We start from the raw sequence: 23,369 nt of genomic DNA on the forward strand, positions 1-23,369 counted from the left end.
TCCACTGATGTTGAACCACATATAGTAAATGGTTCAACCAGAAACGCACATGCAATCAGAACCTCCATTGTGCATGCTTACCATACTGACAGCATTGCTGTTTCAAACCCCTGTCGAATAAATTCCAGCTCCAGCATAAACTCCATCTTCTGTCGTCTTGACATTTATAATCCAAATGTGTGCTGACTGATTAACACAGTGTCAATTTACTTTTCAGTGAGTACACAGAAAATCTGAAATCGCCATCCACAAGTAAAACGTAGTCAGGAGGCTCCACATACTGAACCAGGTTAAAACAACAACATCAGAATCATTACTTACTTACGTGACTTGCTGTGTGCCAGACTGGTCTCATAGACTAGACGTAACATAGTAAATGTAAATCCTGACATGAACAAAAAGACAAGAACGAGCTCCAAAAACACCCAAATATGTCCTTTAAGAAACGGACACGCTCTCAGTATAGTGAGGTATGACTTTAGATGTTTTACACATGGAATTCCGAAATGTATCTGCAACTTTATAATCCATTTTGGTCGAGTCATGTTGTTTCCCCCACGGAGCTGTGCAGCCCGAGCGTGCCCCTATAATACATGGAAGTTGCAAAAAATGGATTATAACATTGCGGATAAAGTTAGCAACGTCACAATTTCATGTGTACAACATCTAAAGACCTACATCACTATACTGAGAGTGTGTCCGTTTCTAAAAGGACCTATTTGGGTGTTTTTGGAGCTCGTTCCTGTCTTTTGCTTGCCTTGATACTGCACATTGAGCAATGAGGAGGTGAATCGCGATAAGTTTCTCAAAGACAAGCCAAATCACAAACAAAAGCGTAATTTACAGAAAAATTGAGATTTACTTCAGAAATAGGAAACGTCTCCTCTAATGCAAAAACGAGGGTGGTTAGTCAGTGTGGAAAAATGAGCATAGAGCACGAATATCTAGCAACCCAAAAGTTCGAAACTCATCATGGACAACTAGCATTTTAGCTAATTACCAACTTTGCAACTACTTACTACTTTTTTGCTACTTTGCACCTACTTAGCATGTTAGCTATCACTTCCCTTAACCCTAACGTTAACCCTTTAACCTCACTCCTAACCTTAACCCTAACCCCTTGCCTAGCTAAGGTTAGCCACGTAGCTAACATTAGCGTTAGACACCTAGCTAACGCTAGCCACAACAAATTGGAATTCGTAAATTATCATACGTATTGCAAATTCATAACATATTGTACAAATAGAAAATTCGTAACATATCAAACGAATTCATAACATATCTTGCAAAATGGATCACGGTAATCCACAAAGTAAGACAAACCATACGAAACTTAACATATCACACTAAATGGAGTGTTACAGATTTACGTTCAGAATAATACGAAATGCTATGAGATCAGGTTGCAGCCAGCCTGCAGCGGCGTGCACTTAAAATAACATGAAATGCTTGTTAACTACATGATTAAATGAGTCTGTTTTCAACAAATTAACTGTTTTAGACTATTGTACACCACATGTCCAAAGTATGTGGACACCTGCTCGTTGAACATCTCATTAAAAAATCATGGCCGTTAATATGGAGTTGGTCTCGCCTTTGCTGCTATAACAGCCTCCACTCTTCTGGGAAGGCTTTCCACTAGATGTTGGAACATTGCTGCGGGGACTTGCTTCCATTCAGCCACAACAGCATTAGAGTGGTTTGGCACTGATGTTGGACGATTAGGCCTGGCTCACAGTCGGCATTCCAATTCAGCCCGAAGGTGTTTGATGGGGTTGAGGTCAGGGCTCTGTGCAGGCCAGTCAAGTTCTTCCACACTGATCTCAACAAACCATTTCTGTATGGTCTTCCCCAAACTGTTGCCACAAAGTTGGAAGCACAGAATCATCTAGATAGAATGTCATTGTATGCTGTAGCGTTAAGATTTCTCTTCACTGGAACTAAGGGGCCTAGCCCAAACCATGAAAACAACCCCAGACCATTACTCCTCCTCCACCAAACTTTACAGTTGGCACTATGCACTATGCAATCTGGCCAAAACCAGATTTGTCCGTCGGACTGCCAGATGGTGACTCATCCCTCCAGAGAACGCGTTTTCACTGCTCCAGAGTCCAAATGCGGCAATCTTTACACCACTCCAGCCGATGCTTTTCTTTCTGCATGGTGATCTTAGGCTTGTGTGCGGCTGCTCGACGAAGGAAACCCATTTCATGAAGCTTCCAATTTGGCTTGGTCCCTAAGACCCCTTTTTACATGTTACACACTTCAGGACTCGGCGGTCCCGTTCTGTGAGCTTGTGTGGCCTACTATATCGCAGCTGAGCCGGTGTTGCTCCTAGACGTTTCCACTTCACAATAACATCACTTACAGTTTACCAGGGCAGCTCTAGCAGGGCAGAAATTTGAGGAAGTGACTTGTTGAGGAAGTGACTAAAAAGTAACTGAGCTCTTCAGTAAGGCCATTCTGCTGACAATGTTTGTTTATTGAGATGGCTGTGTGCTCCATTTTATACACCTGTCAGCAACAGGTGTGGCTTAAATTGGCGAATCCACTAATTTCAAGGGGTGTCCACATACTTTTGTATATATAGTGTATTTTAACCAAACAATATAAATAAACGTGAAATCACTACTTAGTGAATGAACACTTCCAGACATTTAAACGGTTTGTTGAGGTCAATGTGTTAAGAACAGGCATCATAGTGCAATGGTTAAAGTTACCGCTTGTGTATCAGAACATTGCGGGTTTGCATCCCGGAGCAGATATTTTTACCATTATTTTGTTTATAGTTTTGACAGCCCCCTCCCGACACACACACACTTATTTGCATTTATTAGGTGGCCCTTAAAAAGAGCCTTTGGGTTCGTGGAGAGGCAGGCAAGTGCCAGTGCGTGTGGTGGTTTGTGTTAGTACTACTGTATGACCAATATACCAGGGCTAAGGGCTGTATCCAGGCACTCCACGTTGCATCGTGCTAAGAACAGCCCTTAGCCATGGTATATTAGTCATATACCACAGCCCCTCAGGCCTTATTGCTTAATTACACTGAACAAAAATATAAACTCAACATGCAACAGTTTCAAAGATTTTACTGAGTTACAGTACAGTTCATATAAGGAAATCAGTCAGTTGAAATACATTCATTAAGCCCTAATCTATGGATTTCACATGACTGGGCAGGGGTGCAACCATGGGTGGGCCTGGAAGGGCATAAGCCCACCCACTTGGCAGCCAAGCCCACCCACTAGGGATGCAGGCCCAGCCAATCAGACTTTGTCATGGCGCTGACAGACACATGAAAACTCTGGTTCTAGCTCCTAAGGAACTTTGAAGTGTATATGTTTTTTGGGTTATTTCTTACATTATTTGCCCAGAATTTGATTTATTTTATTATATACAGCCAGAAAGAGGCAGTCGGAGTGGACTTCTAGTCTGACTCAGGAGGCTTGCACACCATCCAGTATATTACTCTCGAATGTTCAGTCCCTGGACAATAAAGTAGACAAGCTCAGGGCGAGGATATCCTTCCAGAGAGACATCAGGGACTGTAACATACTCTGTTTCACGGAATCATGGTTCTCTCCGGATATACTGTCCCCGTCCATACAGCCAGATGGGTTCTCAGTAGACAGGAATAAAGAACTCTCCGGGAAGAAGAAAGGTGGATGAGTATGTTTCATGATTAACTTTTCATTGTGTGATTGTTTATCACATCTTCTCCTGCTCCTCCACTCCGGCATACGACGTTGCCAGAATACTAACCACAGGTCCTGGGATTCATCATTGCACACACCTGGACTTCATTCCCTTCATTCTTTCCTCCCCTTTATATGTCACTCACTTATGTTTTTTCACCAGTTGGTATTGTTCTTGTTTACTGGCGTGTAGCCTTATGGTATTGACTTGTTACTGGTTTTGTTGTTTTATTAAACGTTTTACCTGCACCTGCTTCCCGACTCACAGCTCCGTTATTACATTGTGATAACTTTTGTTCAACCAACCTAGAATACCTCACAATCAAATGCCAACCGTATTGTGTCCCAAGAGAATTCTCTTTGGTTAGAGTCACAGCCTTATATATTCCCCCTCAAGCCGATACCACGACGGCCCTCAAGGAACTACACTGGACTTTGTGAAAACTGGAAACCACATATCCCGAGGATGCATTTATTGTAGCTGGGAACTTTAACAAACCAAATTTGAGGAAAACGCTACCGAAGTTCTATCAACACATTGCCTGTAGTACTCGCGCTTCAAAAACTCTCAACCATTGTTACTCTCCCTTCTGGGATGGTTACAAGGCACTCCCTCACCCTCCTTTCGGCAAATCAGATCACATCTCCATTCTGCTCCAAGCAGGAAGTACCCATGCTAAGGTCTATTCAACTCTGTTCTGACCCATTGGAATCCATGCTTCAAGATTGTTTTGATCATGCGGACTGGGATATATTCCGGGTTGCCATTGAGAATAACATTGACGTATACACTGACACAGTGACTGAGTTCATCAGGAATTGTATAGGGGATGTTGTTCCCACTGTGACTATTAAAACCTAACCAAAAACTGTTGATATGTGGCAAACAGTGCAGTTATGCCCTCCGTAAGACAATCAAACAGGCCAAACGTCAGTAGAAAGACATAGTGTAGTCGCAATTCAAGGGCTCAGACATGTGACATATGTGGCAGGGACTCCAGACAATCACGTATTACAAAGGAAAACCAGCCATGTTGCGGACACCGATGTCTTGCTCCCGAACAAGCTAAACACCTTCTTCGCCCGCTTTGAGGATAACACAGCGCCACTGACGCGGCCCGCTCCCAAAGACTGTGGGCTCTCGTTCTTCATGGTCGATTTGAGTAAGACATTTAAGTGTGTTAACCCTCACAAGGCTGCCGGCCCAGATGGCATCCCTAGCCGCATTCTCAGACCATGCGCAGACCAGCTGGCTGGAGTGTTTATGGACATATTCAATCTCTTTCAGTCTGCTGTCCCCACTTGCTTTAAGATGTCCAACATTGTTCCTGTACCCAAAAAGGCAAAAGTAACTAAACTAAATAACTATCGACACCGTAGCACTCACTTCTGTCATCATGAAGTGCTTTCATAGACTAGTTAAAGATTATATCACTTCCACCTTACCTGACACCCTAGACCCACTTCAATTTTCATACCATCCCAATAGATCCACAGACGATGCAATTGCCATCACACTGCACACTGCCCTATCCCATCTGGACAATAGCTATGTAAGAATGCTGTTCATTTTCTACAACTCTGCGTGGCCACGCACGCCTCCAATTCAATCATGAAGTTTCTAGATGACACAACAGCAGTAGGCCTGATTACCAGCAATGACGAGACAGCCTACAGGGAGGAGGTGAGGACCCTGGCGGAGTGGTTCCAGGAAAATAACCTCAACGTCAACAAAACAAAGGAGCTGATCGCGGACTTCAGGAGACAGCAGAGGGAGCACACCCACGTCCACATCGATGGGACCGCAGTGGAGAAGGTGAAATGCTTCATACACATCACTGATAATCTGAAATGGTCCACCCACACAGACAGTGTGGTGAAGACCCTCACAAACTTTTACAGATGCACCATTGAGAGCATCCTGTCGGTCGGTATCACAGCCTGGTACGGCAACTGCACCACCACAACCGCAGAGCTTTCCAGAAGGTGGTGCGGTCTGCCTAATGCATCACCTGGGATACACTGCCTGCCCTCCTTGACACCTACAGCAGTTGATGTCACAGGAAGGCCAAAAAGATCATCAAGGACATCAACCACCCGAGCCACGGCCTGTTCACTCAGCTATAATCCAGAAGGCGACGTCAGTACAGGTGCATCAAAGCTGGGACCAAAAGACTGAAAATAGCTTCTACAGTGGGGAGAACAAGTATTTGATACACTGACAATTTTGCAGGTTTTCCTACTTACAAAGCATGTAGAGGTCTGTAATTTTTATCATAGGTACACTTCAACTGTGAGAGAAGGAATCTAAAACAAAAATCCAGAAAATCACATTGTATGATTTTTAAGTAATTAATTTGCATTTTATTGCATGACATAAGTATTTGATACATCAGAAAAGCAGAACTGAATATTTGGTACAGAAACCTTAGTTTGCAATTACAGAGATCATACGTTTCCTGTAGTTCTTGACCAGGTTTGCACACACTGCAGCAGGGATTTTGGCCCACTCCTCCATACAGACCTTCTCCAGATCCTTCAGGTTTCGGGGCTGTCGCTGGGCAATACGGACTTTCGGCTCCCTCCAAAGATTTTCTATTGGGTTCAGGTCTGGAGACTGGCTAGGCCACTCCAGGACCTTGAGATGCTTCTTACGGAGCCACTCCTTAGTTGCCCTGGCTGTGTGTTTCGGGTCGTTGTCATGCTGGAAGACCCAGCCACGACCCATCTTCAATGCTCTTACTGAGGGAAGGAGGTTGTTGGTCAAGATCTCGCGATACATGGCCCCATCCATCCTCCCCTCAATACGGTGCAGTCGTCCTGTCCCCTTTGCAGAAAAGCATCCCCAAAGAATGATGTTTCCACCTCCATGCTTCACGGTTGGGATGGTGTTCTTGGGGTTGTACTCATCCTTCTATTCCTCCAAACACGGCGAGTGGAGTTTAGAGCAAAAAGCTCTATTTTTGTCTCATCAGACCACATGACCTTCTCCCATTCCTCCTCTGGATCATCCAGATGGTCATTGGCAAACTTCAGACGGGCCTGGACATGCGCTGGCTTGAGCAGGGGGACCTTGCGTGCGCTGGAGGATTTTAATCCATGACGGCGTAGTGTGTTACTAATGGTTTTCTTTGAGACTGTGGTCCCAGCTCTCTTCAGGTCATTGACCAGGTCCTGCCGTGTAGTTCTGGGCTGATCCCTCACATTCCTCATGATCATTGATGCCCCACGAGGTGAGATCTTGCATGGAGCCCCAGACCGAGGGTGATTGACCGTCATCTTGAACTTCTTCCATTTTCTAATAATTGTGCCAACAGTTGTTGCCTTCTCACCAAGCTGCTTGGCTATTGTCCTGTAGCCCATCCCAGCCTTGTACAGGTCTACAATTTATCCCTGATGTCCTTACACAGCTCTCTGGTCTTGGCCATTGTGGAGAGGTTGGAGTCTGTTTGATTGAGTGTGTGGACAGGTGTCTTTTATACAGGTAACGAGTTCAAACAGGTGCAGTTAATACAGGTAATGAGTGGAGAACAGGAGGGCTTCTTAAAGAAAAACTAACAGGTCTGTGAGAGCCGGAATTCTTACTGGTTGGTAGGTGATCAAATACTTATGTCATGCAATAAAATGCAAATTAATTACTTAAAAATCATACAATGTGATTTTCTGGATTTTTGTTTTAGATTCCGTCTCTCACAGTTGAAGTGTACCTATGATAAAAATGACAGACCTCTACATGCTTTGTAAGTAGGAAAACCTGCAAAATCGGCAGTGTATCAAATACTTGTTCTCCCCACTGTATCTTAAGGCAATCAGACTGTTAAATAGCCATCACTAGCCAGCCTCCACCCAGTACTCTGCCCTGAACTTAGTCACTGTCACTAGCTGGCTGCCACCCGGTTACTCAACAAGGTAACTTAGAGGGTGCTGCCCTATGTACATAGATATGGAATCACTGGTCACTTTAATAATGGAACACTGGTCACTTTAATAATGTTTACATACTGTTTTACACATTTACACATTTACATTACACATATGTACATGCTGTACTCTACAGTATTCTAGTTTATCTCACTCCGACGTTGCTCATCCTAATATTTAGTATTTATTAATTCCATTATTTTACTTTTATCCTTGTGTTTATTGTTATGAATTGTTACAGTTGAAGTCGGAAGTTTACATACACCTTAGTTTTTCACAATTCCTGACATTTAATCCTAGTAAGAATTCCCTGTCTTAGGTCAGTTATCACCACTTCATTTTAAGAATGTGAAATGTCAGAGTAATATTACAGAGAATGATTTATTTCAGCTTTTATTTATTTGATCACATTCCCAGTGGGTCAGAAGTTTACATACACTCAATTAGTATTTGGTAGCTGTCATGCCCTGACCTTAGAGAGCCTTTTTTGTCTCTTTTTGGTTTGGGTGGGCATTCTATGTTCGGGTTTTCTATGTTTTTGTAGTTCTGTCTATCGTTGTCTCTGATTGGGAATCATACTTAGGCAGCCTTTTCCGATTTTGTCATTGTGGGAAGTTGTTTATGTTAGGGGCACTATAGCCCTTGTAAGCTCACGGTCATTTTTGTTATTTCTTGTTTTGTTGGTGACATTTTTCGAAATAAAAGAACATGTACGTTCACCACGCTGCACCTTGGTCTCCCTTTAACGACGAGCGTGACAGTAGCATTGCCTTTAAATTATTTAACTTGGGTCAAATGTTTCGGGTAGCCTTCCACAAGCTTCCCACAAGTAAGTTTTGGCCCCTTCCTCCTGACAGAGCTGGTGTAACTGAGTCAGGTTTGTAGGCCTCCTTGCTCGTACACGCTTTTTCAGTTCTGCCCACACATTTTCTATGGGATTGAGGTCAGGGCTTTGTGATGGCAATTCCAATACCTTGACTTTGTTGTCCTTAAGCCATTCTGCCACAACTTTGGAAGTATGCTTGGGGTCATTGTCCATTTGGAAGACCCATTTGCGACCAAGCTTTAACTTCCTGACTGATGCTTCAATATATCCACATAATTTACCTACCTCATGATGCCATCTATTTTGTGAAGTGCACCCGTCCCTCCTGCAGCAAAGCACCCCCACAACATGATGCTGCCACCCCCGTGCTTCACGGTTGGGATGTTGTTCTTCGGCTTGCAAGCCTCCCCCTTTTTCCTCCAAACATAACGATGGCCATTATGGCCAAACAGTTCTATTTTTGTTTCATCAGACCAGAGGACATTTCTCCAAAAAGTACAATCTTTGTCCCCGTGTCCCCACACACACACACAGACACAGACACAGACACAGACACAGACACAGACACACAGAGACACAGACACACAGAGACACAGAGACACAGAGACAGAGACAGAGACAGAGACAGACAGACAGACAGACAGACAGACAGACAGACAGACAGACAGACAGACAGACAGACAGACAGACAGACAGACAGACAGACAGACAGACAGACAGACAGACAGACAGACAGACACTCATCCACACACATGCACACCACTTACCAGACTTAATATTATGCTAAATACTTCACTATTTAAACACTTGCCTAACAACTCCCCTTTCCCCAAAACAAGTGTACATTTTGGACTATGAATTGTGCCTTCATGTATTATACTGATGCTAAAATGTTTATTATATTCCACTGAGGCATTTACTTTATGTTCATATTCTTATATTTTATCATTTCTTATTGTTGTTTGTCGAGAAGGAACCTGCAAGTAAGCATTTCTTTGGACAGTGTATACCATGTGTATCCTGTACATATGACTAATAAAACTTGAAACTTGAGAAAGGTTTATCATGGATGCTCTGCTACAGGTTTATCATGGAAGCCCTGCAACAGGAAGACATATCATGGAAGCCCTGCAACAGGAAGACATATCATGGAAGCCCTGTTACAGGTTTATCATGGAAGCCCTGTTACAGGTTTATCATGGAAGCCCTGTTACAGGTTTATCATGGAAGCCCTGTTACAGGTTTATCATGGAAGCCCTGTTACAGGTTTATCATGGAAGCCCTGTTACAGGTTTATCATGGAAGCCCTGTTACAGGTTTATCATGGAAGCCCTGTTACAGGTTTATCATGGAAGCCATGTTACAGGTTTATCATGGAAGCCCTGTTACAGGTTTATCATGGAAGCCCTGTTACAGGTTTATCATGGAAGCCATGTTACAGGTTTTGACTGAGAAGGACCCTTGTTTTGATCATCACTGTTTGCAATCATGAAAATTCATGTCTCTCTTCCTCCCCATTTCTTCACCTCTCCATTGCCCTCTGTCTCTCTTCCTCCCCATTTCTTCACCTCTCCATTGCCCTCTGTCTCTCTTCCTCCCCATTTCGTCACCTCTCCATTGTCCTCTGTCTCTCTTCCTCCCCATTTCTTCACCTCTCCATTGTCCTCTGTTTCTCTTCCTCCCCATTTCATCACCTCTCCATTGCTCTCTGTCTCGCTTCCTCTCTCTCCCCACTCTTCCACCCCTCTCTCTTCTCTCCTCTCCCACCACTCTGTCCCCCCTCTCCCCCTCTCTCCTCTACCCTGCTCTTCTCTCCCTCTACCCCTCCTCCCCCTCCTCTTCCCTCACTCTCCCTCTACCCCTCCCCCTCGTCTCTCCAGGAGAACCACTGTAGGCGTATAAAGATTCTGGGGGACTGTTACTACTGTGTGTCAGGTCTGACCCAACCCAAGGCAGACCATGCACACTGTTGTGTAGAGATGGGCCTGGACATGATCGACACTATCACGTGAGTCTGCACTGACCACACACACACACACACACACACACACACACACACACACACACACACACACACACACACACACACACACACACACACACACACACACACACTCAGAGAGACATAGTGTCACAGTGTTGATCCCATACTCCAAAATGAGAAGCAGAGCAGAGCATTTCTGCTGTTGTGTTGTTTTCCTGTCTTTCTGTTGAGCGGATGGTTGTCAATGCTGGAGCTCATTATCACCCAGTACAAGTGTTGCCATACACACTCCTCTCTCCTCCCTCACCTCTCTCATACACACTCCTCTCTCCTCCCTCACCTCTCGTATACACACTCCTCTCTCCTCCCTCACCTCTCTCATACACACTCCTCTCTCCTCCCTTGCTCATAAATTGTCCTCTCTCCTCACCTCGCTCATACACACTCCTCTCTCCTCCCTTGCTCATAAATTGTCCTCTCTCCTCACCTCGCTCATACACAGTCCTATCTCTTCCCTTGCTCATACACACTCCCCTCTCTTCCCTTGCTCATACACAGTCCTCTCTCCTCACCTCGCTCATACACACTCCTCTCTCTTCTCCCTTGCTCATAAATTGTCCTCTCTCCTCACCTCGCTCATACACACTACTCTCCCCCTTCTCTCTCATTTCTCTCTCTATTCCATATGGTCCTCTCTTCCTCTCTCTATTCCATATGGTCCTCTCTTTCTCTCTCTCTATTCCATATGGTCCTCTCTTTTTCTCTCTATTCCATATGGTCCTCTCTTTCTCTCTCTATTCCATATGGTCCTCTCTTCCTCTCTCTATTCCATATGGTCCTCTCTTTCTCTCTCTATTCCATATGGTCCTCTCTTCCTCTCTCTATTCCTTATGGTCCTCTCTTTCTCTCTCAATTCCATATGGCCCTCTCTTTCTTTCTCTTCTTGAATTATCCACCCTCTCCCTCTAGATCCCCCTTCTCTCCCTCTATATATACTCATGTGGAGGAAAGGAGAGACTGTGGTGGAAATAGTCCCACTTTATCTCCTCAAAGCCATACCACTAAGACAGGGACTGGACACATGCACGCACGTACACACAGACACACACGCACACACACACACCACACACACACACACACACACACAGGTAGGTATCAGCGCTACAAATAAAATCAAATTTTATTGGTCACATACACATGGTTAGAAGATGTTATTGCGAGTGTAGCGAACTGCTTGTGCTTCTAGTTCCGACGTTGCAGCAATATCCAACATCTAATCTAACAATTCCACAACAACTACCTAATGCACACACATCTAAGTAAAGGAATGGAATAAGGATACAGTTGAAGTCGGAAGTTTACATACACCTTAGCCAAATACATTTAAACTCAGTTTTCCACAATTCCTGACATTTAATCCCAGTATAAATTCCCTGTCTTAGGATCCCCACTTAATTTTAAGAATGTGAAATGTCAGAATAATAGTAGAGAGAATGATTTATTTCAGCTTTTATTTCTTTCATCACATTCTCAGTGGGTCAGAAGTTTACATACACTCAATTAGTATTTGGTAGCATTGCCTTTAAATTATTTAACTTGGGTCAAATGTTTCGGGTAGCCTTCCACAAGCTTCCCACAATAAGTTGGGTGAATTTTGGCCCATTCCTCCTGACAGAGCAGGTGTAACTGAATCAGGTTTGTAGGCCTACTTGCTCGCACACGCTTTTTCAGTTCTGCCCACACATTTTCTATAGGATTGAGGTCAGGGCTTTGTGATGGCCACTCCAATACTTTGACTTTGTTGTCCTTAAGCCATTTTGCCACAACTTTGGAAGTATGCTTGGGGTCATTGTCCATTTGGAAGACCTATTTGCGACCAAGCTTTAACTTCCTGACTGATGTCTTGAGTTGTTGCTTCAATATATCCACATGATTTCCCTTCCTTATGATGCCAGTCCCTCCTGCAGCAAAGCACCCCCACAACATGATGCTGCCACCCCCGTGCTTCACGGTTGGGATGGTGTTCTTCGGCTTGCAAGCCTCCCCCTTTTTCCTCCAAACATAACGATGGTCATTATGGCCAAACAGTTTTATTTTTGTTTCATCAGACCAGAGGACATTTCTCCAAAAAGTACGATCTTTGTCCCTATGTGCAGTTGCAAACCGTAGTCTGGCTTTATTATGGCGGTTTTGGAGCAGTGGCTTCTTCCTTGCTGAGCGGCCTTTCAGGTTATTGTCACGCCCTGGCCTTAGTATTCTTTGTTTCCTTTATTATTTTAGTTAGGTCAGGGTGTGACATGGGGAATGTATGTGTTTTTGTATTGTCTAGGGTGGTTGTATGGTTTAGGGGGTTAAGTAGAGTAGATGGGTTTGTGTTTAGTGTAGGTGTCTAGCTGTGTCTATGGCTGCCTGAATGGTTCTCAATCAGAGACAGATGTCATTAATTGTCTCTGATTGGGAGCCATATTTAAGACAGCCATAGGCACTAGGTTAATGTGGGTAATTGTCTATGTTGTACGTTTGTAGCTTGTGTGTGCACTTATGTCTATAGCTTCACGATCGTTTGTTGTTTTGTTTCAGTTTGTTATAGTGTTCGTTGCGTGTTTTTTCCCTTCTCAAATAAAGAGAATGTATTTTGCACACGCTGCGCCTTGGTCCACTCTCTCTCCGCAAGACGATCGTGACAGTTATGTTGATATAGGACTCGTTTTACTGTGGATATAGATACTTTTGTACCTGTTTCCTCCAGCATCTTCACAAGGTCCTTTGCTGTTGTTCTGGGATTGATTTGCACTTTTCACACCAAAGTATGTTCATCTCTAGGAGACAGAACCGTCTCCTTCCTGAGTGGTATGACAGCTTCGTGGTCCCATGGTGTTTATACTTGCCTACTATTGTTGAAGCATGTGGGGACAGCAGACTGGGATAGGGAGAGATTGAATATGTCCGTAAACACACCAGCCAGCTGGTCTGCACATGCTCTGAGGACACGGCTAGGGATGCTGTCTGGGCTGGCAGTCTTGCGAGGGTTAACACGTTTGAATGTCTTACTTACGTCGGCCACGGAGAAGGTGAGCCCACAGTCCTTGGTAGCGGATCCCATCGGTGGCACTGTATTATCCTCAAAGCGGGCAAAGAAGGTGTTTAGTTTGACTGGAAACAAGACGTCGGTGTCCGTGACGTGGCTGGTTTTCCTTTTGTGGTCCGTGATTGTCTGTAGACCCTGTCACATATGTCTCGTGTCTGAGCCGTTGAATTGCGACTCCACTTTGTCTCTGTACTGACATTTCACTTCTTTGATTGCCTTGCGGAGGGAATAACTACACTGCTGGTATTCGGCCATAATCCCAGTCACCTTTCCATGGTTAAATGCGGTGGTTCGCGCTTTCAGTTTTGCGTGAATGCCGCCATCTCTCCACGGTTTCTGGTTAGGTTAGGTTTTAATAGTCACAGTGGGAACAACATCTCCTATACACTTCCTTATAAACTCACTCACCGAATCAGCGTATACGTCTATGTTATTCTCTGATGCTACCCGGAACATATCCCAGTCCGCGTGATCAAAACAATCTTGAAGCATGGATTCCGATTGGTCAGACCAGCATTGAATAGTCCTTAGCACGGGTCCATCCTCTTTTGAGTTTCTGCTAATAGGAAGGCAGGAGCAAAAGGGAGTCGTGGTCAGATTTGCTGAAAGGAGGGCGGTGGAGGGCCTTGGAGTAGCAGTGATCCACTCTTGGAATTAGTGGTGACCCGAGGAACCCCTGAGATCCTCAAGGAACAACTGGAGTTCCTCAAGGAACCATTGCCATTGGTCAATTGTTCATATTTGCACCTTTGGTGTATTTAACCAGGCTAGGCCGTTTTAGCGGCAAAAAGCTTCTGGTGGGGGCGGTGGCTGGGATAAAAAAAAACAAAAAAACAATGTAAGACAAAATGGACAACACAGACAGAAGACAACAGCACATATTCAATAGCAAACAAACAGTGGATATGTGTGTGTGTTTCCTTACATAAGGCAACGCAAGCTAGTAGCTAGAAATGATTGCATTTCTGTTCATCTATTTGTCCTTTGAACTCCTCCAGGGACACCAGGTCCTGGACTTTTAGGTTGCCTTGGAGGGAATTCCAAGACTAGGGGGCTGAAATTACCTTTTTAGAAGCTTGGTTCTCATTTTTGAAACTCTTAGCATAAAACAAGATTGAGACTGGTGTATTGTCATCACATGTTAAGGTTGAACACTGACAGTATTGTAGCTTCAATGATGCTTACAGAGGTGTATAAATTCCTTAAGAGTCCATGTAAATCCCAAAGTTGTAATAGTTACCATTTTATTCATTTATGTAATTAGCGATGTTAATATTATTATTATATTAGAATATGTAGTGATGGGACGATTCATACCGGAGCACTGATGCTCCGATGCAGTTTTCAAAGCACTACTGATTCAACCATAGACATTAAAACCAGTTGATAGTGATAGCGCTGACGTCATCCATGTATTCCAATGGAAAACTCCTTTTGGCGCATGAAGCCGGAAGTTTTTCAATTTGAAGCGCCAAGGATCATGAAAATAACCGTAACTAGCAAAGGATCATGGTCAATGTATTCATTTCAATCCTGCCTGAGAGAGTCAGCCAGGATCCTCTTCGTAGCCAGCCGGCCCGTCATTGGTCTGTGTCAGCACGTAGAATATGTAGTGACAAATGTAGTAGTCAGAATGGATCATTATTTAATGAAATATCTCCATTTGTTGTGAACTTAAAATTGTTCCCCACACATTTTAGAGCCTAAAACGATCATCTAAAAACAATGTGTTTGGCTGTTCTGGTGATCATAATTTAGATAGGCTTTATAGGGCAGATCAGGGCTTTTGGCAACGCTAGGTTGCTACGCAGTAGCCAACCAGCAGAGCTTGTGACGCTGGGGGCCTGGATTCGACACAACGTAACGATGCTTGTATCGAAGAAACAATACCATGTGATGATGATGTTAAAAGCTTCGCACGTCACACTACATATCTGTCAAATGTCGGAACTTGGAAGAAAGAATGCCGTCCCCTGCCGGAGGTTTTTTTAAAAATCTAGACATTTCACCTTCTTAGCAGAGGAATCTATTCTGAAATCTTAGCACTGTTTTTTATTTCTCAAACAGTGATTGTAAATGTGAACAGCTCTGGTAGTTGCTATTGATAATTATCACATTTTGTTAATATGTAAAAGTGAGTTAAAAAAGTTTAATTCAAACCCAAAGAAAAGTAGTTACCATGTGATAAATGACGTACAGAGCTTTGTTTGGTCCCTCAGTGGATCCCACTGTGGTTTCCAAAACATCGACCTCTGCTGCCAGACATGACTTACAGACTTAGTCTAGATATTCTTCTGTATTTCTCACCTGACAGGTGGCTCAGCCTGAAGAGCAGTGGCGAGTGAGTCTCTCATCTTGTGGAGGTACAGGATTGAATCGATATAAAAATAAAATAATGTTTTCTTTGATACACTAGCTACATTGTATTTCTAACTTTTAAATGATGAATTTCGATAAGCATAGGCTGTTCAGTTTTTTATTTAACATCCTAAATCATTCAATGGAGCCATCTTTTGTAAATGTTTTTTATTTATTTTTTAACTAGGTTGCTCGCTTCAAAGTATAGACAGATAGCTTCAAAGTAACATTACCACGCGATCGATGACTTCTGAAGCGTCATTCGATCACATGCATTTTCGAACGGTGTGTTGCAAAATGCAAGATCCCGCTGATTTCGCCCCGGCAAGGATGCTTTCTTCGATGCAAAGTTGCTTTCAAACACCAACCTCTACTGGACAGCTTATTTACCAATTTACTTAGATTTGTTTGAGGTTATAGGTCCTGAATGGTAGTTCAGCAGGTAGGGATGGGGATTTGGGATCAGACACCAGCATAGGCACAAGATCCAATCCTGGCTATGGTTGAAAAATGATCTTCCCATTGTTGTTCAAATACTTTGTTTTATTTATTGTAGCCTATGGTAGTCTTTTGTCTTCAGCGTCCTAAATAATATCACGGAACCTGGAACTCCACAACTAAAATGAGTGTACCAACGCACACATCTGTCCATTGCGCGACAAAGTTTTGATGGATGCAATGGGAAAACAAGTCTATTTAAACATCAAACATGCTGATATTTATTCCTGACCAGCAGATGTCACTAATATGCACTCTGTTAAACGCTCCGAATAATTAACAATTTTTCAGCAGAATTTCGTGAAAGGCCCAAAGGGTTCATGAAGCCACAGTTTCCCAGCACTATGTAATATGCATACCTATTAAAGGAACATTTAAGTTTGCGGTGTAGAAACTTAGCATGATGAACAGGAATAACATTTAACAAAAAGGGTGTCCAAAAAGAACTGTCTGAAAGCCACGCCTCAAATAAGCCACACCTCCAATTTTCTGATAGACTGTCACCTCTACAATATATTATTAAAAAGGTAAGAAATGTGACCCCTCCCTTCACAATAAGGTTCTGGTTTGAGCTTTTATACAGGGGTTCCTCGAAAACCCTTTTCAGAGGGGTTCCTCGAAGACCCTTTTCAGAGGAGTTCCTCAAAAACCCTTTTCAGAGGGGTTCCTCGAAGACCCTTTTCAGAGGGGTTCCACGAAGACCCTTTTCAGAGGGGTTCCTCGAAGACCCTTTTCAGAGGGGTTCCTCGAAGACCCTTTTCAGAGGGGTTCCTCGAAGACCCTTTTCAGAGGAGTTCCTCAAAAACCCTTTTCAGAGGGGTTCCTCTAAGACCCTTTTACACAGGGGTTCCTCGAAGACCCTTTTCAGAGGGGTTTTTCGAAGACCCTTTTCAGAGGGGTTTTTCGAAAACCCTTTTCAGAGGGGTTTTTCGAAGACCCTTTTCAGAGGGGTTCCTCGAAGACCCTTTTCAGAGGGGTTCCTTGAGGAACCTTTTAAACTGGAAAGGTTCCACTCGTGTGGCAATTTTTAAAACCCCCAAAGGTTCTTCCAGTCACCTTTACTTCTAAGAGTGCATACTCAGGGCCGTACCCGTTGTTAAAGTAAAGGGCAAAAGCATACCACTTGTTAGTTTAAGATTTTAAAGTGATTTACATTTCACAAGGTTTCTATCTCTTCCTAGGTCTGTGGTGGAGGCTACAGAGGTGGATCTGAACATGCGTGTGGGTCTGCACACGGGTCGGGTACTCTGTGGGGTTCTGGGACTCCGGAAGTGGCAGTATGATGTCTGGTCCAATGATGTCACTCTGGCCAATGTGATGGAGGCAGGAGGACTGCCTGGGTATGTATGACTACTGGAAACTATGTCTGAGTCCTAAATGGCTCCCTATTCCCTATATACGGTAGTGCACTATTTTTGACCAGAGCCCATGAATAGCCCATATATAGGGAGTAAGGTGTAATTTGGGAAACGCCACATATTGATGAGATGGAATGTTTTGTCAAGCTCTTTTGGGGAAGAATTGTCTCGCTATTGAAAGAAAGCCTTGTATCTCCAAAACTGAAACTTCAAAAGCATTTTTACTATTTATGAACATACAGTCACAAAACTACAGAAGCTATTTTTAATGCATTTTATTGGTCCTAGAGTCGTGAAATGTTGAGTGTACAAAAAGGGGATTGCTTTCAATTCAATGCAATTAAAGTATTTTATAAATTTTATTTAACCTTATTTTTAACTAGGCAAGTCAGTTAAAAACAAATTCTTATTTGCAATGACGGCCTACACCGGCCAAACCCGGACAATGCTGGGCTAATTGTGCGCCGCCTTATGGGACTCCCAGTCACGGCTGGTTGTGATACAGCCTGGATTCGAATCAGGGTGTCTGTAGTAACGCCTAAAGCACTGAGATGCAGTGCCTTAGACCGCTGTGTCACTCAGGAGCCAAGTAAACAAGAACCAGCTAATGAGCTGAGATAGCAGGGTAGGGATCCATTTCATTCCAATCTCAGTGTGCTCAGTAGATGAACTGAAATGTAATTAATGATTAATGATCTATCTCAAACCTGGAAGAGATGAAAACAGTTTCTGATTCTCCTTTAATGAATTACATATCCATAATTACTCCCCCCACCTCTCTCTCTCTCCACTTTCCCTGTATACCCCTTCCTTCTCATCCCTCTCTCTCTCTCAGTAAGGTCCACATAACCAGGACTACTCTAGAGTGTTTGAATGGAGACTATGAGGTGGAGCCTGGCTTTGGCCATGATAGACACGCCTTCCTACAGAAACACAACATTGAGACCTTCTTCATAGTACCCTCCCACAGGCGAAAGGTACACAACCACACACACACATACAGTGGGGCAAAAAAGTATTTAGTCAGCCACCAATTGTGCAAGTTCTCCCACTTAAAAAGATGAGAGAGGCCTGTAATTTTCATCATAGGTACACTTCAACTATGACAGACAAAATGAGGAAAAAAAATCCTGAAAATCACATTGTAGGATTTGTTATGAATTTATTTGCAAATTATGGTGGAAAATAAGTATTTGGTCAATAACAAAAGTTTATCTCAATACTTTGTTATATACCCTTTGTTGGCAATGACAGAGGTCAAACGTTTTCTGTAAGTCTTCACAACGTTTTCACACACTGTTGCTGGTATTTTGGCCCATTCCTCCATGCAGATGTCCTCTAGAGCAGTGATGTTTTGGGGCTGTTGCTGGGCAACACGGACTTTCAACTCCCTCCAAAGATTTTCTATGGGGTTGAGATCTGGAGACTGGCTAGGCCACTCCAGGACCTTGAAATGCTTCTTACGAAGCCACTCCTTCATTTCCCGGGCGGTGTGTTTGGGATCATTGTCATGCTGAAAGACCCAGCCACGTTTCATCTTCAATGCCCTTGCTGATGGAAGGAGGTTTTCACTCAAAATCTCACGATACATGGCCCCATTCATTCTTTCCTTTACACGGATCAGTCGTCCTGGTCCCTTTGCAGAAAAACAGCCCCAAAGCATGATGTTTCCACCCCCATGCTTCACAGTAGGTATGGTGTTCTTTGGATGCAACTCAGCATTCTTTGTCCTCCAAACACGACGAGTTGAGTTTTTACCAAAAAGGTTATATTTTGGTTTCATCTGACCATATGACATTCTCCCAATCTTCTTCTGGATCATCCAAATGCTCTCTAGCAAACTTCAGACGGGTCTGGACATGTACTGGCTTAAGCAGGGGGACACATCTGGCACTGCAGGATTTGAGTCCCTGGCGGCGTAGTGTGTTACTGATGGTAGGCTTTGTTACTTTGGTCCCAGCTCTCTGCAGGTCATTCACTAGGTCCCCCCGTGTGGTTCTGGGATTTTTGCTCACCGTTCTTGTGATCATTTTGACCCCACGGGGTGAGATCTTGCGTGGAGCCCCAGATCGAGGGAGATTATCAGTGGTCTTGTATGTCTTCCATTTCCTAATAAGTGCTCCCACAGTTGATTTCTTCAAACCAAGCTGCTTACCTATTGCAGATTCAGTCTTCCCAGCCTGGTGTAGGTCTACAATTTTGTTTCTGGTGTCTTTTGACAGCTCTTTGGTCTTGGCCATAGTGGAGTTTGGAGTGTGACTGTTTGAGGTTGTGGACAGGTGTCTTTTATACTGATAACAAGTTCAAACAGGTGCCATTAATACAGGTAACGAGTGGAGGACAGAGGAGCCTCTTAAAGAAGAAGTTACAGGTCTGTGAGAGCCAGAAATCTTGCTTGTTTGTTATTGACCAAATACTTATTTTCCACCATAATTTGCAAATAAATTCATTAAAAATCCTACAATGTGATTTTCTGGATTTTTTTTCTCCATTTTGTCTGTCACAGTTGAAGCTTTTTAAGTGGGAGAACTTGCACAATTGGTGGCTGACTAAATACTTTTTTGCCCCACTGTATGTAACAGTATAACTTTAAACCGTCCCCTCGCCCCGACACGGGCGCGAACCAGGGACCCTCTGCACACATCAACAACTGACACCCACGAAGCATCGTTACCCATCGCTCCACAAAAGCCGTGGCTCTTACAGAGCAAGGGGCAACACTACTTCTAGGTTTCAGAGCAAGTGACGTAACTGATTGAAACGCTACTAGCGCGTACCCGCTAACTAGCTAGCCATTTCACATCCGTTACACATACACACACACATTCCAATAACCGTATATACACAAACACACAACCACAACAATCTTACATTGTACCCTCCAACAGACTTAAGGTACACAGTGACTCATACTGTTTTCATCCAAAATGGCACCCTATTCCCTTTATAGTGCACCAGGGTCCATATCCTGGTCCTGCCACCTACACTAGTCCAACATCTCCTGTGCTCCACTCAGAACCTAATGCAGTGGCTGGTTACCCCTCATGTGTGATTTGGTTATGGGTTGCCCAGATCAGTCAACTTCAACTTCCTTTGCACCATTCTGTGTAATCTACTCTAGACAGCGGATGATTCAACTCCGGAGTTCACGCATGATGATTCCACTGAATTATTTATCCTATGAGGTCATTTATCCTATTAAGCTGTGGGTCAGTGTCTCCTAGTCCCAGTAATGCTCTATACATGTGGATCATACACATAGATCATACATGTGGATCATACATGTGGATCACACACATAGATCATACATGTGGATCATACATGTGGATCACACACATAGATCATACATGTGGATCATACATGTGGATCATACACATAGATTATACAGGTGAATCATCCAGTTATTAGACTCTATCACATAACACTACCAGTTATTAGACTCTATCACATAACACTACCAGTTATTAGACTCTATCACATAACACTACCAGTTAATAGACTCTATCACATAACACTACCAGTTATTAGACTCTATCACATAACACTACCAGTTATTAGACTCTATCACATAACACTACCAGTTAATAGACTCTATCACATAACAATACCAGTTAATAGACTCTATCACATAACACTACCAGTTATTAGACTCTATCACATAACACTACCAGTTATTAGACTCTATCACATAACACTACCAGTTAATAGACTCTATCACATAACACTACCAGTTATTAGACTCTATCACATAACACTACCAGTTAATAGACTCTATCACATAACACTACCAGTTATTAGACTCTATCACATAACACTACCAGTTATTAGACTCTATCACATAACACTACCAGTTATTAGACTCTATCACATAACACTACCAGTTATTAGACTCTATCACATAACACTACCAGTTATTAGACTCTATCACATAACACTACCAGTTAATAGGCTCTTTTATAGAGTTTCTATTATAAAGGCTGAAGATCTTTCTCTAGTACTTAACCACCTCTCTTTCCCCCTGCTTTCCCCCTCTCCCCTCTCTCCCTCCCCCACTCCCTCCCTCCCTCCCCCTCTTTCCTACCTCCCTCTCCCTTTCCCTCTCTTCCCCATCCCCTCTCTCCCACTCCCTTTCTCTCCACCTGCTCCCTCTATTGCCCCTCTCTCCCCCTCTCCCTCTCTCTCCCTTCTCTCCTCAGATCTTCCCAGGGTTGATCCTGTCGGATATCAAGCCAGCCAAGAAGATGAAGTTTAAGACAGTGTGCTACCTGCTTGTTCAGCTCATGCACTGTAGGAAGATGTTCAAGGCGGAGATCCCCTTCTCTAACGTCATGACCTGCGACGACGATGACAAGGTGTGTGTGTTGCTGTTAGTGTGTGGGTGTTGTGTGTGTGTGTATTCGTATTTCTGGGAAATAATATGTCTGAGTGCTAAAAACCTTTTAACGGGTTTTTATGTCCAGCTGTGAAATCCTGCTCGGTTTCCTAATCCTGAACACACACACACACACACACACACACACGCTAATCTGTATCACTCCTATAAACCTCCCTGTGCCAACACACTCATCCACAGAGTAAGTTACAGAAACTTGGTTAAAACCAAGGCAACAGATATCATTGCTAACTCTAACACCAAAACAAACCGCTATATTATAGGGTGGGTGTGTGTTGAAAACTGTGACTCAGTGATGACTCAGTGTGTTATGATTGGTGTGTGTGTGGAGGCATCATTTCTCTGTCAGGAATAGCCCTGTAACTGTGTAATCTTCTAATAACTGTCAGGGCTTTGTCTAGCTCACTGCTAATGCTAGCGTTATGACACCCAACAGTATTACATTGTAGAATTCATTGCTAATGCTAGCATTATGACACCCAATAATATTACATTGTACAACGGGTGGGTCTAATCATGGACGCTGATTGGTTAAAACCAGCCGGTGTCTATTCCACAAGTTACCACCGGCTAAAGCTCTGTTCCATCTCACTGCGTAATCCACTGTCTCATCAGCCCAGCCAGACAATTTATACATTTGATCTCCATTGTAAAACGCATCTAGACATTATCTCCCATTTCTTTTAGATTAGCAATTGGTTTTCAATAGCGGAGAGCTGTATAAAACTTGTGGTCTGTCTCTCTGATATTTGCAAAGTTGTTTCAATATTTAAATTTGATCTCCATAATAATGTACGTGTAGGGGTCAGGAGTCGGCATGAGACAGACAGGCAGACAGCTTTTCTCAGCCAGTCAAAATAATCATTTTTAAGAACATATACAAAGAAACGTCAATAGAAAACAGGTCAAACGAAACGAAATGCAGCTAGTTTGCGGTCTTTCCAGCTTCAGTTTGAAGTGATTGTGTTAGCTGTGTTGGTGTTGTGTTAGCCGTGTTGGTGTTGTGTTAGCCGTGTTGGTGCTGTGTTAGCTGTGTTGGTGTTGTGTTAGCCGTGTTGGTGTTGTGTTAGCTGTGTTGGTGTTGTGTTAGCTGTGTTGGTGTTGTGTTAGCTGTGTTGGTGTTGTGTTAGCTGTGTTGGTGACGTGTTAGCTGTGTTGGTGACATGTTAGCTGTGTTGGTGACGTGTTAGCTGTGTTGGTGTTGTGTTAGCAGTGTTGGTGTTGTGTTAGCTGTGTTGGTGACGTGTT

General features: G+C 43.4%; 1 protein-coding gene across 1 annotated transcript in view; it reads left to right on the top strand.

Annotated features, from left to right (window-relative positions):
* The window catches only part of LOC139540619 (adenylate cyclase type 1-like), an 83,255-nt gene that overhangs the window by 30,188 nt on the left and 29,698 nt on the right, over positions 1–23,369 (top strand). Inside the window, exons 4-7 of the mRNA XM_071344432.1 lie at positions 10,323–10,450; positions 17,552–17,710; positions 18,564–18,705; positions 21,925–22,080. Of these exons, the coding sequence (XP_071200533.1) occupies positions 10,323–10,450; positions 17,552–17,710; positions 18,564–18,705; positions 21,925–22,080 (585 nt within the window). The remainder of the gene's footprint in view (positions 1–10,322; positions 10,451–17,551; positions 17,711–18,563; positions 18,706–21,924; positions 22,081–23,369) is intronic.

Source organism: Salvelinus alpinus, chromosome 16 (genome assembly GCF_045679555.1).
Source record: "Salvelinus alpinus chromosome 16, SLU_Salpinus.1, whole genome shotgun sequence".
Taxonomy (NCBI): domain Eukaryota; kingdom Metazoa; phylum Chordata; class Actinopteri; order Salmoniformes; family Salmonidae; genus Salvelinus; species Salvelinus alpinus.